The sequence below is a fragment of the Mesocricetus auratus genome, unplaced genomic scaffold (assembly GCF_017639785.1).
Source record: "Mesocricetus auratus isolate SY011 unplaced genomic scaffold, BCM_Maur_2.0 Super-Scaffold_100023, whole genome shotgun sequence".
In the NCBI taxonomy this organism is placed as follows: domain Eukaryota; kingdom Metazoa; phylum Chordata; class Mammalia; order Rodentia; family Cricetidae; genus Mesocricetus; species Mesocricetus auratus.
In genome coordinates this window covers 25,777,578-25,794,645 of record NW_024429204.1, presented here as the reverse complement: position 1 = coordinate 25,794,645, position 17,068 = coordinate 25,777,578, and the positions used below count along the sequence as shown (strand labels likewise).

The following is a 17,068-nucleotide window of genomic DNA, read 5'->3' as shown; positions in this document are numbered from 1 at the left end:
CCACAGCCTGTGTATTAGGATGACTAAGATAACAAGAAGAAGTTTCCTGGGTGTCTAGGGAGGGCATACTGGGCTGAGGAAGTCTCATGACTGATATAGCACATACTGGCATATATTGTTCATGATTATCTACACAAAATATCGGAACCTTTGAAGTACTGTTTTTGGAGAAGTGCTTATCCATGGTGTAGGAGAAAGGCCTGGGCTACCTGTTGCTGCCCATGCGTCCTCAGAACCACTTGAAGCCTCTGCAGTTGTCATCTCCTCGTCTGTTGAGTAGTATGGTGAGCATGTCATGAGGTGGTGCTGCTGTAGCGTTAGTGTCTCTGTTACATAGCCTTATGAGGCTCATACCTCACCAAGGTACAAGTTGTCACACCCGAAAGAGGAGTCACTATCTATAAAGCAGTGCTGAGTCCACTTGCTCTCCATTTGTTTAGCATTTTGGGGTATATGGGTCCTTTCTGTTTGATGCTCAACTCAGTATTTTTTTTTATTTATGTATGTGAGTGTCTTGGCTGCCTGTAAGTGTACCACGTGCCTATAATACTCCCACCAGCTGAGGGCATCAGATCCCCTGAAGTTGCAGGTACAGATGATCGTGAGCCACCATGTATGTGCTCAGAACTGCGCCCAGGTCCTCTAGGAGAGCAGCCAGTGCTCTTATCCTCAGAGCTATCTGCATAGTCCAATTGAGGCCTTTAGATACGATGTTCTAATCTGAGAGAACCCCAGCCTCCGGACCCGCTAGGGAAGCAGAGCTGTTTGATCTGTTTTCCTGACAGGTGCAGTCCCAGGGCCATTCATCTCCCAGAATGCTGTTTGTTCCTGTTGCCAGCTTCTGGTATACTGTTAGCCAACACGGTTAAGGCAGTGATGTGAGTCTTGCTCAATTCCTGCTTCCCTGGGTGGCCAGGCCCTCGATTTGCTAAGAACTGGTCCAGCACTGCTGCCTTCCCAGTGCTGGGACGTCAGTTCCCTGGGGTCTGTTACTATGCAAGATGCCAAGGGCGGGTTGCAACTTCCAGTGAGCAGGCATAGGGCTCGTAATAGAAGGTGCCTTGTGAGCCAAACAGGACGAAGAGAGGGCAGCCCTCAGAGGTGAAGGAGCAGGGAAGGCAGCCAGCAGCTGACAACAGAAGAGCAGGGGTCTGAAGCCACCCGTGCTCCAACAGGTGCAGTTGGCTGGAACCTGAGCAGTGTTAGCAGCCATTGCCCATTTGTGATGGTGTCAGTAGGGGGCGGGGAGGCCATAGGAAAGCTGCAGGAAATGCAAGGCAGGACAGCATAAGTCCTGTGTTACTTTGGAGGGTGAGTGTCTTCCCCCGTGTGGTTCATTCAACTATCACCATACAATAACAGCACTCTCTTTAAGATTTATTTTCTTCATTATGTATGCAGTACTCTCTCTGCATGTATGCCTACAGCCTGAAGAGGGCGTCAGATCTCATTACAGGTGGTTGTAAGCCACTGTGTGGTTGCTGGGATTTGAACTCAGGACCCCTGGAAGAACAGCGCTCTTAACCTCTGAGCCATTGCTCCCTCCCAACAACAGCACTCCTGTAAGCATGCCATGCACAACTTTGAAAGTTCTCACTGTCGTGTGCTCTAGGAACCAGCACAAATCTCCTTTACAAGGGCTCATTTCACCTGGGCACAGGGGACTGTGCTGTGTAAGATACACAGCTGGGAGTGGTGGCCGAGCTGGGGACAGAGCCAAACTGTTCTACAGCCAGCCTGAATTGCTCTCAGAAAGAACCCCGGGCCAGGGTGTGGCCCTGGTCTTCCTTGTTCTGAATGGGTGTTTGGATGCCCGAAACGAGTCCTGGTGGGAGCCTGCCATCAGCTGAGGCCACCAGAGGGTCAGAGACATCTTAGGATGCCCGGAGTCAGGCTGCATGAGACCCTAGGGACAGATCAATGCTCCCTCTTCAGGCACTGTCCTAGAAAGCCCAGGGCTTGGGTCAGCCAGGAGCTGCAGCCCTGAGAGGCTCCCATAGAGAGCAGAGAGCTGAGGCACCACTGTGGGGTCCCAGGTGAGCTGGCCGCTGGGCTGCTCCAGCGCCAGCCCACAGCTCTGCACCAGGTTTAGGAGGAGGACTACATCCTCACTCTTCAGAGCACAGAGGCCTCCTGTTGGGAGAGGACGGGTGGTTTCCTCCATCTGATTACAGTTGCGTTCCAGGATGCTCGCCACCTGCAACAAACCACTCAGAAGGAACAGAGGGACCGCCTAGGCCTTGGGCGCTGGCATCCACCCTCAAGCAGCAGCTAGGGGCCTCTGCTCTCTGCCCACAGCCAAGCTGCGCCCTTGGGGTTTATGCAGGTTTGCATTTGGTCCTGGAGATTGTGCAGCCCTGTTTCTACTCCGGTGCACACTCTGCTCAGCGACTGCTGACTACAGTGGAGCAGCCCTAGCAACCCCCCAGAATTGCTGTTCCTCCAGGCTGCCCACCTGTCCAGCAGCTTGTGGGCGTCAAGGGTTGTCTCCACCAGAAAGCGCCTGTAAGCTCATCCTAAGGCCACCCATCGTCAGTAGGAGGAGACCGTTGGGTGGGCCATCCCCTTTCCCTTCACATTTGTAGGCTTGGAAAGAACTTGAGTGGTAGGGATGTACAGAGCATTTCAGGATGCAGGTTAAAGTGGCATCCCCAGCCAGAGGGGCTGCTCAGAGCTGCAGGCGGCAAGGTCAGACCCAGAGCCTGCTGCTTCTGAGTAGGGGCTGCACACATAAGCTGCAGACAGGTTCTCGGGGAATGGAGGTCACGTCTTCCTACAGAGCATCTCCATCTGCTTCCCACATCTCTCTCTGCACCCCCTTCTTTGAGGCTCTCACCAGCTCCAGTTCCTGGGATAGGATTCGTCTCTCTATGGACTGGGCCAACAGGCGAAGCTGGGGCTCACTCAGTGCTGTGAGAAATAGAGACGCGGGGGTTAGGGAGGTTACCAAGTAGAAGAGGTCCTGGGTGCTCTGTATCATGTCCTTCTCTGTGGCTCTGATGGAGGCAGGGATGCATCCCGGGAGTCCTTAGGTGAGAAGCTGGGCTGGTTCTGCCACCACCAGAGCCATCTTTCCCCAAGAGACTCTGAAAGGGAAAAACTGTCCGCTCTGAAACAGTCCATCAAGGGCTGGCAGTGGCACGTGTCTAAGCTGTATCCGCCTTGAGCAATAGTGATTAACCAGGGTCTGGCAGGACTTGGCCAAGGCAACTCATTTTGTTAGTGCAGACCTAGGGCCAGACACTCAGTTCAGGAAGCTCGCACCCGAGCAGCCCAGGCTTTGGCATGTGGTCCTCACCCTTGCTCACCCTTTAGGATCTGCTTTCAATCCCTGGCCCTCTTACCCGCTAGGGCTCCAAGAATGTAGAGGATAGCCCCGCCTCTCGAGCATGACAGGTTGCCTGTGGAGTCTTGGAGGATGCTTAAGACTAAGCCTCCAGGACCCTCCAGCTGTGCCAGCAACCCAGTGTCCAGAGCCTGCTCCAGCTGCAGGGAAAGGGTGTGAGTAAGGGGTCCCTGTTTATGCATTCAGTGTCACTAAGGCATGCTAATCCATACATGGTCTGCCCGACATTCCCAGCAGTGTGTGTGAGAGCCCCAGGGACGCCCCGTCAGCCGCCATGCTCTCTGTTCCTGCCCTTTCCCTGTGTGTCTGCCTGAATGTGGGGCCTTTGCCAAGTCTGGCCAGTGGGCCCATCACCGTGTCCTCCAGCTCCTGGAGTGCCTGGCGGTCTTGCAGCAGCTCCCGGAGGGCACCCAGCAGTGTTAACCGCAGCTCTGAGGACAGTGTGGCCAGGTCCTGCAACTGGCCATCCGCTTGCTCCTGCAAGCTCTGGAGGTGAATCTCCCCTGAGTCCTGGCTGAAGTCTATGCCTGTAGAGATCAGGGGGCAGCTACTTAGTCTTGTGCCCAGTCGCGTGTTCAGGGTCCTTTGTGCTCCCAGCCTCCTCGGGAGATCCAGTGTCCCAGGAGTGGCCCTGTGCAGCTCCCTCACACGAAAGTACATATGTGTCCTATGTGTTCACCTCCCCCATCCCCCACACCTTCACCAGACATTTGCAGGACATGTCACCCACACCAGGCAGTCCCGGGTCTTAGCCAGCTTTCTCTTCCAGGGCTGCTGGGTCTCTCTGATTGGGAGAACCCTAGCTAGCTCAGACCCAGCCTCAGAGGCTCTGGCTCTGACCCTCTAGGCTGGAGAGACCAGTGTCATCCTCCATGTACAAGGGAGGGAACCTGAGTTGGAACCATTATCAGGTGGCACCACCCACGGTGACCTAGGACCACCGTGTAGCATTGGGAAGGGGCCACAGAACTACATATGGACAGTCACCTACCTCTTCTGGTGCCCCTGCAGAGCTTTCCTTCTGGGAAGTAGAGGACAGCTGCATGTGTCAGAACAGGGAAAATACAAACAAACCCAAAGAATCAGGGCATGGTCAGGGAGGCTGCATCCCTCGCGCTGGCCAGCAGGGGTCGGACTCCGCAGGGTTTCCAACATGGCATCCTAAAACCAGCCAAGCCCTGCTGGAGAGAGCTGGACTGCAGCATGGCAAGTGACAACGGTTGGGTCCTGAACCCATGCTTTTCCCTTCCGTGGGGACAAAGAAGCTGTCTCCAGTTGCCTTCTTCTCTCACTCCAAGGCCAAGCCTAGAGATCCAGGGGGCTGGAGCGAGTTTCCCAGAGCTGGTGCCATTGAGGCACTTTCCAGATGTGTCCCTGACTTAGGACATGGAAGGGGTCTCCCGGCTCAACTTCTGACTACAGATGTGCAGAGAGACTTTGTTCCAATTAGGTAACGAAGGTCCTCCCCCTGGTGGAATTCAGCCCCACCCCAGGGCAAGCAGGGGCAGACTGGGTTCAAACCTCCCCAACATCTGACCCTCAGCAGCTGGCTGCTCAGCCAGTGGGGAGCCCTGGGATTCCCTTCCCTCTTCAGCTCCGCTCCTCGCTGCTCTCTGATAATTAACTGGTGGTAGGCATGGGTGGGGCAGGGAGGGGGGATGAATAGGCTTACCCCAGCCATCTTCCTCCACCGCCAGCTGCAGAACCCTGTAGGCCAATATACTGCCCCGCGGGATGCTCAGCACTTTCTCTGTGTCCATGTGGCTCTGAACCTGGACCTGTGAGGGAGGCAGGGAGAGAAGGACACCAACCCTTAGGCCTCCAGAAGCTTCAGGAATGGGTTTTGGAGGCAGACAGGAAGACTATAAGAGTCTTGATGACAAGATTCCTGGAGGGCTGGAGACAGATAGGTAGTGAAGGTGGCCCAGACACACCCTTATGTGAGGCAAGAGCACAAAAACATGCTTGCATAGAAGACAATTCCAGCAATGCAGTACTATTCAGTGGAAAAAACAACGGAATCTTGAAATTTGCAGGCAAATGTATGGCACTAGAAGAAACCATCCTGAGTGAGGTAACCCAGTCACAAAAAGACAAATATGGTATGTACTCACTCATAAAAGGATTTTAGATATGAATCATGGGAGTGCCAGCATACAATCCCACTGCCAGAGAGTCTAGGAAACAGAACCTTCATCCAGTGACTGATGAAAGCAAAGGCAGATACCCACAGACAAACACTGAACTGAACTCCTGGAATCCAGTGTCAGAAAGAGAGAACTGATGGGCAAAGGAGTTAAGAATGGGCTGGTTTAACCCACAGAAACAGTTGACCTGAACAAGCTCTTCAACTCCAGATTGTTGGCTGTGTGGAAAGCATGGACTGACCCAGACTCCCTGAATGTGGGTGGGTGTGAGTGAGGAGGCCTAGGTAATCCATGGGGCCTTGGGTAGTATTTAACCCTGGCGTACAAATAGACTTTGAGTGCCCATGCCACAATATGGGAGGCTCTCTCAGCCTGGACTCTTGTGGGAGGGCCTAGGCCCTGCCCTGGATGAAATGACAGACTCTGGAGATCCACCATGGAGAGCCTCACCATTCCTGGGGATCAGAGTGGAGATTGGGTGGGGGACTGGGGGGCCTGGTGGGGAGGGCGGGGGAGGAGGGGAGGGAGAGGGAGCTGGGATTGACATGTGAAACAAGCTTGTTTCTAACTTAAATTAAAAAAAAAAAAGAGTAAAAAAAAAAAGACAAATCCAGAAAATAACCCAAGACATGCTGGACTTAAAACAAGGCACCTGGCTTGGTAAAGTGTTAAGAAGTCGCACAACAAAGACACCAGTGTGTCCCATTAAATGTGTTACACTCTCTTTGGGGACACCCACTTGGGAAATGCTGAAGTGCAGGGATTGGAGCATTGTCCACACGGCCACCAAGTCCCTTCCTCCCATTTTCCGCATGGAAACCAAGACTTAGAGAGGTAAAGGCATGAGCGGAAGGCGTTGGCCCTGAAAGCTGGGCTTCCGTGATGCTGTCTCATCGGCACACCTGTTTCTGCCTACTCCCACAGGAGAGAAATACTTACAAGCAATAGTAATAAAACTCGGATATCTTAAGCAGACATCATGGTTGTCCCGGTTATAGGCTACCCGCCTTGCAGCAAGATTTGGCCACATAGCCAAGTTTTGGCTGACGGGGCAAACACGGAGAGATTCGTGCAAGTTTGGGGAAGTTGCTCCCCCTCCCCCGTTCTGTTGTTTGGGCTGGATATGGTAACTGTAGAGACCACGGCCATGTTGGCACGTGAGCTGAAAGCTGTGTACTGGAATTGAAAAATAGGAAGGTCTGAAGTTTGGGGCTCTATGGCTCCTGTCTGGACTTTCATGCAAGGGGAAAATGCTGTTTTCTTCCTTTGAGTCAGTATTATTATTCTTAAATTTCCTCTCCCTTGCCAGTAGATTGTCACATCTGCTGGAGGAACAAGTGATTACAATGCCAGCCCTCTGAATTTGCAGGCTGCACTGCCATTCAATTGATTCAACTAAATGTGTGTTGTTCAGACTTGAACTTGGACCGTACCCCTTACTGGCAGTGTGGCCCCTAGCAAGTGACTTCTTTGTGCTCTGGATTCCTCCGATAAAGAAGTTGGCATAATAGACATACTTCCTGGAATCGTCAGGATGGATGGGTAAGGTCTGTTGGATGCTTACAGGCAGTAGTGCATCATGGGAGAGAGGCTCTCCCCGAAAGTGGTCCCTACCTGTAGGCATCTGCATTTGTGTCCGCCGAAAGGGTCAGCTACCTGTGCCTGCAGCTAATATGTAGGAGACAGTCCCAGAATGCTTGCGTGAAGCCAGCCTTCCTGTGTGACAGTGAGACAGTGAGAGAGACTGAAATAGATGACCTAAGAAGTTTGTAACCAGATGTGTAAATCGCCCTACTGTGAGGACACGTGCAGCAATGGTCTGGGAAAACTCAAACTGAACCAGTGAGTGTGTGCTATCTCAGACCCGTGATAACCTGGGGATGGGTCCGTGCTGCCACCAGCCACGTCTGTAACGCCCGGTACCTGGAAAGCAGAGGCCACTTGAGTCCAGATTGGGCAATGTACTAAGACCCGGATTCGAAACGGAAGGAAAGAGGGGGCAGTGAGGGAGGGGCGTGAGAAACCTCAACAACAACAAGAAGAAGAATAAAAACACACAGGCAGAGCTGAGACCACCTCAGCCTCCAAGGACAGCATCCCCCTCCAGGGTGAGGAAGCTTCCGGATGGATCACCTTCTTGAGGCTGGTGATACCCAGTATTCCAGACGCAATACCCACCCCGCGCCCACTCCAGCACACTGCACACCTGGACGTGGCCCAGCTGGAGGAGGGACAGCTGCCCAGCTGCTAGCATTTGGCCCTGGCTCTGAAGGATGGCATCTTGCAGCGTCTCCACAGCCTCGGTCACCACGTACAGGCTCTCCCTCTCCTTCCGGCTCTGTAGTTCCTGGAGGAAGGGGGGTCTCGGCGACCTCAGTTTCCTGGAAGGTGTGGGAAGCAGAGAAGATCAGAGCTTTGAGGGGTATCTGTCCAGCTGCTGCGGAGTCCAAGGCCTTGGGGAGAATGGAGGGTGAGAAAACTCGTTGTCTAAAGTGAGCCCTGGAACAGCCCTCTTCAAGGATACAGATATCCAAACAGACCAAAATTAGATTTAAAAATGGGGAGACAAGTGATGAATAAGACCCAGATTGCTAACCTCGGAAACCTGGCAGCAACTGAGTAGCCGCCAGACTCATGCTGGTGTTTCCGGTTTACCGTGGTTCCTACCACACTCCTAGAGTTCTGTGTCCCTTCCTGGCCTGGATACATCTGGCCTGAAAACCCCGAGCCTTCCACTTGGACACCCTAGCCCACACTGTCTCATGGCTTGTCAGGCTGTAGGTTAGCAGCCCCGTTGGCTTTTCCCTCACACCCGGAGGACCTGTGCCCATTCACGCCAGATGGCAGTCCAGCCGCCCACGAACGTTCCCTGGTTCTTACCTCTTCTCAAGCAGCATCTCCCAGGTGCCAGGGGAAATCCAGAGTGTCTGCACAGCCAAGGCAGAGATGCAGGCAGAGTTGCTGCTCCCAGCCACCTGGCCCTGCAGCCCAGCGCTCAGGCTCACAGCCCCGCTTAGCCCCCCTGCCACCTTCTCCCAGATGTTGATGGGACTGCTGCGGTTCACCTCTGCGGAGAAAGAAACCCAAGCTACAGGTGCCTGGCACGGGAAGGAGACAAGTTGCAGGGTGTCCTGGGGTGCAGATCTCAGAATGGCTGCTAGCACTCGTGTGTTGTGTGAGCCGTGGGGAAGCCACTGAGATCTCAGAGTCTCGATCTCCTCATCTATATGCAGGGATGGCAGAGCATCATGGACTTTCTAGGGGGCGGGGGTTGAGGATGAATTGTGGTTTGCCAGGGTGGTCTCTGGCACAGAAAGCCTGGACTCTATGGTAGCCTTTATACTATAATCCATTATAGCCTTCTTAGTGGATTGAACTTCATGTTGGGGCTGGAGAGATGGGCTCAGCAGCCAGAGTGCTAACCTCAGGGGGCTGGATTCAGTTCCCAGCACCCATGATGGCCGGCACACAACCACTTGTTGCTGCAGGGAGATTCTACACCTTCTTTTGGCCTTTGAAGGCACCTGCACTCACATCACACACACACACACACACACACACGCACACACACACACACACACAGAGAGAGAGAGAGAGAGAGAGAGAATAAATCTTAAAATGAAATATTGGTTCTAGAACTAGATTGCGTGCGTGTGTGTGTGTGTGTGTGTGTGTGTGTGTGTGTGTGTGTGTGGTGTACACATACATGCCATGGAAGGAGACAGAGGAAGAGATCTAAATGTGGAAGGGATGAATCAGAGTAAGGACATCACTATGAGATGAAAGCAAAAGGAAGCAGCGTCTGGCAGGAAGGAGACCAGCAGGAAGAGGAGGATGGTTGGGAAAAGGGACCCAAATACAAACAAATTAATATATGTGTGCGAAATGGCATGTTGGGTGCTCAGGGCACAAGCCTTGACGATCTGGGTTTGATCCTGGGACCCACGTGCAGTAGGAGAGAACTGATTCCTGCAAGGCACCCTCTGCCCTGCACATGGGCGCTGTGGCACCCATATGCCAACCGCACAACACAACACTCCCACAGAGTAAATGCATGTTTACAATAATCTGTTAAAAAGAAAATGCCGTAAGGAAACCCACTGTTTTGTAGAAAATTAATGAAAGCACATAATGATAGTTGTGACTTATTTCCGAGGGAGGAACACAGGAAGAAACGAGTCTTTCTTTCATACATATGGCCTCAGTGACATGACTATGAGGACCATGCTGCCAGTGTCACCCAGGGGTCTTTGGGCACCAGGATAGAAGCCTGTTCGCTTTTCTCAGAGTCCCCGTATGTTCCACGGCAGCCTCCTCATGGAATATACCTGGCTCAGGGCAGCCAGGCTCCAGCAGGTCCAGGAGGGAGAAGTCTGTGGGGATCAGGGGGGTGTCCCAAGGCCAGAGGTGACGCCTATGTTTCTTCCTCACCAAGCAGAAGGGGCGCAGGCGAGACGAACTGCTCAGGCTGTCCACGGGTACCAGCTCGCCCTTCCTGCCCAGCTCTCCCACCAGGCTCTTCGTGGTCCTCAAGAACAGGGATGACATGCTCCTTGAGAAGCAAGGGACATTGTCATCCAGGTTGCGGGAGGGCTCAGTGATTGCTGTCGGCTGGAAACAGGAGCGAAGGCTGGGAGCCCAGGCTGGCCCCTGAGTCTCGCCTGGTTTAGCGCTAAGTTTCCAACCCTGATCTCCGAGTGGAAGCCACAGCTGGCCACAAACACCCTTCAGGGCCACAGACTCGCTTCTCTGGGTTACAGGGCTGTTTCATTGGCAACACCACTGAATCCCGCTGTGCCTCGTAATGCGGTGGTTGAGTCACATTTAGAAAATGTTTGCTCCATGCTTGTCTGTGAGGACCAGTTAATTGCAAAGACCGTCAGCAACTGGCCTCGGCCCATACACTCTTTGCTACTTTCTTTCCCAGAGGCATGGGGGGAGGGGACCCAGGGGTGGGCTACAGGGGGAGGAGCTGGGTTGGGAAGGAGCAGGAGTCCTACTTGCCTTCACAGTGCTTGCACGGGTTCCAGTGCGGAAGGATCTAGGATGAGACTCCAGTTTCCTCTCTGAGCGCCAATGGCGTTTGGCGGTCCCTGCACTGGGTGTGGAAGCCAGCACCCCACTGCAGCAGGCTCCGGGAGTCACCGCCTTGTTGCATTTGTGCTGGGTGTCGACTTTAGGATGAGCCTAGGGCTGCAGGCGTGAGAAGAGAAAATGACTAGGGCATCCGGGAGCGGGAGAAGACAGGAGGTGCCAGGTCCGTGTCTCTTTGGGGCAGTGCCTGGGCACCCACAGGTGGGTTAGGGATTCTGAGAAATGTCTGAACTTGTTTTAAAATAGGAAGAAGGGAAATAAAGCCTTTTAAGCCTAAGTATGTCTCAATACTAAAAAAAGTAAGTATATATATGTGTTTTCTAATTATATAAGTATAAATTATATACATATATATATATTTTTTTTTTCGAGACAAGGTTTCTCTGAGTAGCCCTGGCAATCAAGGAACACACTTTGTAGACCAGTCTGGCCTTGAATTTGGAAATTAGCCTGCCTCTGACTCCCAAGTGCTAGGATTAAAGGTGTATGCCAGCCACCACCGCCCGGCAAGATATTGGTGTATTCTTTACCACAACGGTATTAAATGATAATTTTGAATGTTTCTGTGGCAGCAGTAAGGTGAAAATGTCTGGCTCCTCCGGCATCACCCTCCTGGGTCCCGGGAGAGAGAGAGGAGGAATAGGATCAGGACCCCTGATGCAGGCAATGGTCACACTCCGTGGGGCGGCAGGAGGGGAGGGGATGCCTAAGGGTCAGGGGTCAGCCCAAGTCAGGGTTCACAGGGAGGAGGCAGGCTAAGAGATGTCTAAGGCCATAGGGCCCAGGAGAGCGGGACCAGGAAGGACCCAAGGCGGTGGGACAGGGCCCGCAGTCCGTGCACCTCGGGGCAGTAGGGACAGCTGTTGGTTGGCTCTACCGGACTGACCTCCTACCGGATGCCAAGGACACTGCGCCTGCGCAAATGGGCTCTGGTCCTGGGCAGAGGGATTCCAGCTTTGCCTCTGCTGGACCCAAAAGCCCTTTTCTGCTAGCTGGAGGGCGAGGTAATGCTTCAACTTGCCTTCCTAACCACACACATCCTCCCCATAGATCTCTCCTCCCCAGGATGGCTGCACCCAGCTTCTCAATGCATGGCTTTTCCTCTGTCCTGATACACGTGGTGACTCATGGGTGCTGCGAAACTCTCCACTTCTCCCCGCTCCCCCATCCAACCACGAAGAGAACGGGGGCGTCAACACCGCCTGCTGAGCCATTCCCAGCCCATTCCTGCCTCTAAGCCTGCAAACGTCGGGAACCATGCATTGCTTCTTCTACCCTGAAGACCCCACCATGCTTCCGCCTGCGGTCTCCCCTCGATAGACTAGATCAATGCGAGTGCCGAACTCTCAGCCCTTCTTTCTTTCACTCTTTCCCTCCCTCCCTTCCTGTCTGTCTGTCTACTCTCTCTGTCTCTCTGTCTGTCTCTGTCTGTCTGTCTCTGTCTCTGTCTCTGTCTCTCTCTCTCTCTCTCTCTCTCTCAATACCTGTCTGTCTGACTGGCTTCCTTCCTTCCTTCCTTTCTTTTTTTCTTTCTTTCTTTCTTTCTTTCTTTCTTTCTTTCTTTCTTTCTTTCTTTCTTTCTTTCTTTCTCTCTCTCTCTCTCTCTCTCTCTCTCTCTCTCTCTCTCTCTCTCTCTCTCTCTCTCTTTCTTTCTCTCTTTCTTTCCTTTCTTTTTAAAAGACCCTCCAGCCACACCTGTTTCATTTACCGGTCTCACTCTGGGAGACACACCTGGAGACTGAGACTCAAAGTTCTCCTCCCCTTAACCCCATCCCTCAGACTTCCTCCACCCAGCTGCAAAGAGAGCAGCTTTCAAACACAGAGACCAAAAGATAAAAAATGACAAACTAGCTTGTAGCCTCACATTACAGGCAAACTGTTAGCAAATGCCTGCCCTGTCTTCAGGGATCTGGGTGTGTCCCAATTTTGCCTCGCTCTTGGTTAAATGTACTCATGCGATTTCAGTGTGTGGTTACTTGATGTAAGCAACTATTTGTTATCTGTGCTCATAAATTACCACAAGAGGCGAGAGCACACAGTAATTAATCAGCCTCGTTTCATATGATCAACCCATAAGAATTAAGAATTCTTCTGAAGGATTAAACCAGAAGGATTAAACCAGGACACAGGCATATTGGAATACAGTCTTGTGAACAAATTGGCTGTTTCCTGCTGTAGATTCTTTCTGTAGCTTATTGCTTTCTGCAACAAACTTGATTTATTTTCCACAGTTTAGCACTATCTGATCATTTACTGGAAACAATTTCTCCCATGCATTTGCAATTTTACTGATTACACTCCTTAGCTATGTGAGAAACCTGTTTTGCATTACCAGGTCCTAGTTTACTGACTAAATCCCTCCGCTTTGTGTGAGACCTGTTTCCCACTATGGGGAACTTGCTCCCCTTTCCATTGTAATTGTAGAGATCTGCCTTCCTGCAATTATCCTTAGTGACAGGCATTTTGTAAAGTGTTTAGGGCCCAGGCAAAAGCATCCCATCTAAGACATTCCCAGATATCCAAGGATATAGAATTGCTACATGTCCGAAACTGTTGATTCACGGCTGCCCAGATGGATAGAAAAAAAATAAGCTTGCCCTGGTTTTACCTCATTGGCCGATGAAGAAGAATAACCTAGACTAATCCCACACTTAAAGATTCACAAACTTCTTGCATTTACCTTCATTTCAGTTTATCAGACCAAGATCGTAGCTCAGATATTTACTGCGACCTCCTATTTTCTCCCAAGAATATAACAACGAAGGTAATCGGCCCATTTGCTCATTCTCAGGGAAAAGTAAACTCTCCAGAAGGCCTGCATCACCCCCAAGGCCAGTGCATTGGAAAGCACCAGGTTCTGTGTCTTGTAAAACTTAGATCTTTTCTTTGACTTACAGCCCTACGCAGCTGATCCAAAAAGCTTCTCTTAGCAAGAAACCATAGCAAACTTGCAGACAGCTTGCCTGCCTTCCTCTGTTTACTACGTTGTGTGGTTATCCTATACTCTCTGTGCATGCTGGGAAAACAGCCGTGCGCCGTGTAAAAGACAACCTTTGCCTTACTTGTGATGTCTACTGAATATAAACGTTTAGCTTTTTATCTAACTACTTAAATATGTAGTGTAGCACACTAGTCTCCCTTTCTAGAATTCTCTGATAATTTAATCTCTTAACTAACCTTCTCCCTTAAGGAGTTCACAGGACATTCATTAGACACTCCTGCCTTTAGACTGACAACCAGGACTTCCACTATGAGAAGATTCTTATATGTCTTATGGTGCAAAAGAACTCCAGTCCTGGACCCAGCTAGGGCTGGGAAATTACTGCTTGTAAAGATATATAAAATGGAAACATTTATTGTGGAATAGGAAAAACAATAAAGAGATATGAATATAAAGATCATGTTGTAGCCGGGCGGTGGTGACGCACTCGGGAGGCAGAGGCAGGCAGATCTCTGTAAGTTCGAGGCCAGGCTGGACCGACAGCCTTCAAAACAATACAGAGAAACCCTGTCTCGTAAAAACCAAAAAAAAAAAAAAAAAAAAAAAAAAGATCATGTTGTAAGTAGATTCTTTTTTCCCCTCAGATTTTCAGATTTTAGTTCCTTTGCTTATTGTGGCTCCTTTTTTTTTGAACCCTGAGTGGAAATTTTAGAGGCTGGTCCCCTACTGTTTTTGGTAATAAATGCTATTTGTGTCCATGTGACTATTTTTTTTCTGTCAAAAGTGGTTAGTCTACCAAGGCCCAATAATATTCCAGAGCTGCCCCACCTTCTTATACCTTATGCAAAACAATTACAATATTTTAATCTTCCTCTCATTATGGTGATTTGATAGAAAATGGTCTCCAAAAGGAGTGGCAGTCTTAGGAACTATTGTCTTGTTCAAGTAGGTGTGACCTTATTGGAGTAAGTGTGTCCAATTGGGGTGGGCTTTGAAGTCTCCTATGCTCAAGCTACACCCAGTGTCACAGTCCACTTCCTGTTGCCTTAGGGTCAAGTTGTAGATTTTTTAGTTTTTCTCCAGCGCCATGTCTGCCTGCATGCCGTCACATCCTGCTGTGAAGATAATGAACTCAACCTCTGAAACTGTTAAGCCAGCTCCTTTTATAAGAGTTGCTGTGGTCATGGATCTCTTCACAACAATAGAAGCCCCAACTAAGACACTCACATTGTAAAACTTTTATCCAAATTTTTAAAGTTTCCCATCTGGTGAAAATTACCTTTTTGCAAAAGCCTTGTTGTATTCTATGAACTTGGTGGCTTGGGGCCCCTGACCCCTTCTCCCTTCCATTTTTTAGGATTCTTTTTCAACTAACCAGTTCTAAAAGACTGTGAAGTCAGATCACAGGGAAGGGGGGAGAGGACACAGGCCCTACCCACATTAGAATGATAATCAAGTCCTGCCTGCCTTGCCTAATTACTTTCACTTTCTTCATGTGTTTCTTTGTGCCCCACCAAGATTATTATTTTCCAGTGTTCATAAATATGTATGTAAACTGTGTGTGTTTGAGGACCTGTGATCCACTGTTAAGATTATGAAGTGGTTATCATTATGTACCAGAACTCCTTGGAGAATTCTTTTCATTGGTACATTCTTTTTTTTTTTTCCAGTTTAAATTTAGATAAGAAACGAGGTTGCTTCACAAGTCAGTTCCAGGTCCCTCTCCCATTCCCTCCCCTCCTCCCGTGCCCTTCCCCCAACCCCCCCCTTATCCCCTCATTCCCCCAGGGAGGATGAGGCCCTCCATGGGGGTGTCCATAGTCTGTCATTTCATATAGGGCAGGGCCTAGACCCTTCCCCAAGAGTTCAGGGTGAGAGTGCACCTCACGTTGTTCTATGGGAGTCCAAAGTCCGTGTGTATACTTGAGATGGGTACTGATCTGCTGCCCAAGTCTCAATAGATTCCCTAGGCCTCCTCACTGACACCCAGATTCAGGGGGTCTTGATCAGTCCCATGCTGGATTCCCAGGCTGATGCCTGGGATTCAAGAGTTAACCTTTGTCTGGTCAGCTGTTTCTGGGGGTTAAACCAGCTCAGTCTTAATCCCTTTGATCATCAGTCCTCCCTCTCTGTTACTGGCTTTCTTGAGTTCAGCTCAGTACTTAACCAAGGGAGTCTGCCTCTTCTTCGATCAGCCACTAAATGAAGTTTCTGTTTCCCAGACTCTCTGGCCATAGGATTGTAGGCTGGCACTCCCCAGATCTATGTCTAAAATCCATATATGAGAGAATACATGCCATGTTTCTCTTTTTGTGACTGGGTTACCTCACTCAGGATGGTTTCTTCTAGTGTCATCCATTTGCCTGCGAATCTCATGATTCCATTATTTTTTTCTGCTGAATAGTACTCCATTGTGTAGATGTACCACATTTTCTCTATCCACTCTTCGGGTGAGGGACATCTAGGTTGCTTCCAAGTTCTGGCTATTACAAATAAAGCTGCTATGAACATAGTGGAACAGACATCTTTGTTGTATGAATGGGCATCTATTGGATATATGCCTAAGAGTGGAGTTGCTGGGTCTTGTGGTAGGTTTATTCCCATTTTTCTGAGGAATCTCCATACTGATTTCCAAAGTGGCTGAACCAGTTGGCACTCCCACCAGCAATGGAGGAGTGTCCCCCTTTCACCACATCCTCTCCAGCATAAATTGTCATTGGTGTTTTTGATTTTAGCCATTCTGACAGGAGTGAGATGGTATCTGAGAGTTGTTTTGATTTGCATTTCCCGGATGGCTAAGGATGTTGAGCACTTTCTCAAGTGTCTCTCAGCCATTTTAGACTCCTCTATTGAAAACTCTCTATTTAGTTCTGCAGCCCACTTTTTAATAGGGTCCTTTGGTGTTTTGGAGACTTGCTTCTTGAGTTCTTTGTAAATTTTGGAGATCAACCCTCTGTCAGATGTGGGATTAGTGAATATTTTTTCCCATTCTGTGGGCTGCCTTTTTGTCTTGCTGACTGTGTCCTTTGCCTTACAGAAGCTTCTCAGTTTCAGTAGGTCCCATTTATTAATTGTTGATCTCACTGTCTGTGCTACTGGTGTTATGTTCAGGAAGCTGTCTCCTGTATCATTGGTACATTCTTTTATACAATGTATCTACTGGGACCTAAAGGGGTTTCCCTAGCTATGTGACTCCAATTCTGGCCAGCTGCCAAAATGATCGAGCACTGAAACAGAGAAACCTGGAGGTCTCTGGCCCATCTGAAAAGCACACATCCCACCGGGTGCTGGACAAGTCACAGAAAATAAAATGGTGGTATCAGTATGCTTGGCCAAGGAAGTGGAGATGCTGACTCATTGGGGCACGTAAAAATAAATAAATGTTAAAAAAATCTTTTAAGCCAGGTGGTGGTGGTGCACACCTTTAATCCCAGCACTCGGGAGGCAGAGGCAGGAGGATCTCTGTGAGTTTGAGACCAGCCTGGTCTATAAGAGCTAGTTCTAGGACAGCCTCTAAAGCCACAGAGAAACGCTGTCTCG

General features: G+C 50.2%; 1 protein-coding gene across 3 annotated transcripts; it reads right to left on the bottom strand.

Annotated features, from left to right (window-relative positions):
• Positions 1-1,462: 1,462 nt before the first annotated feature.
• Positions 1,463-11,492, bottom strand: LOC101831334 (gasdermin-A-like). 3 transcript variants are annotated; one of them, XM_040730493.1, is made up of 11 exons: positions 11,429-11,492; positions 10,498-10,686; positions 9,822-10,045; positions 8,374-8,560; positions 7,700-7,874; positions 5,019-5,124; positions 4,338-4,385; positions 3,701-3,873; positions 3,345-3,486; positions 2,837-2,910; positions 1,463-2,197 (listed from the first exon to the last, which is right to left on the bottom strand). In XM_040730493.1, exons 3-11 carry the CDS (start codon positions 10,039-10,041, stop codon positions 1,907-1,909), a joined length of 1,416 nt encoding a protein of 471 aa, XP_040586427.1. In that variant the 5' UTR covers positions 10,042-10,045; positions 10,498-10,686; positions 11,429-11,492; the 3' UTR covers positions 1,463-1,906. The 3 variants fall into 3 exon arrangements, with proteins under 3 accessions (XP_040586427.1, XP_040586429.1, XP_040586428.1); XM_040730495.1 differs by having other exon boundaries at positions 4,338-4,367; XM_040730494.1 differs by lacking the exon at positions 11,429-11,492 and adding an exon at positions 11,118-11,412.
• Between the last annotated feature and the right edge of the window lie 5,576 nt (positions 11,493-17,068).

Coding starts and splice junctions, on each gene's coding strand:
- LOC101831334 (XM_040730493.1), bottom strand. CDS start 10,041: ATGTCATCCCTGTTCTTGAGGACCACGAAGAGCCTGGTGGGAGAGCTG. Junction 7,875..8,373: donor GAGATGCTGCTTGAGAAGAG/GTAAGAACCAGG, acceptor CACACCTTCCAG/GAAACTGAGGTCGCCGAGAC. Junction 3,487..3,700: donor TCCAGGAGCTGGAGGACACG/GTGATGGGCCCA, acceptor CTTTCCCTGCAG/CTGGAGCAGGCTCTGGACAC.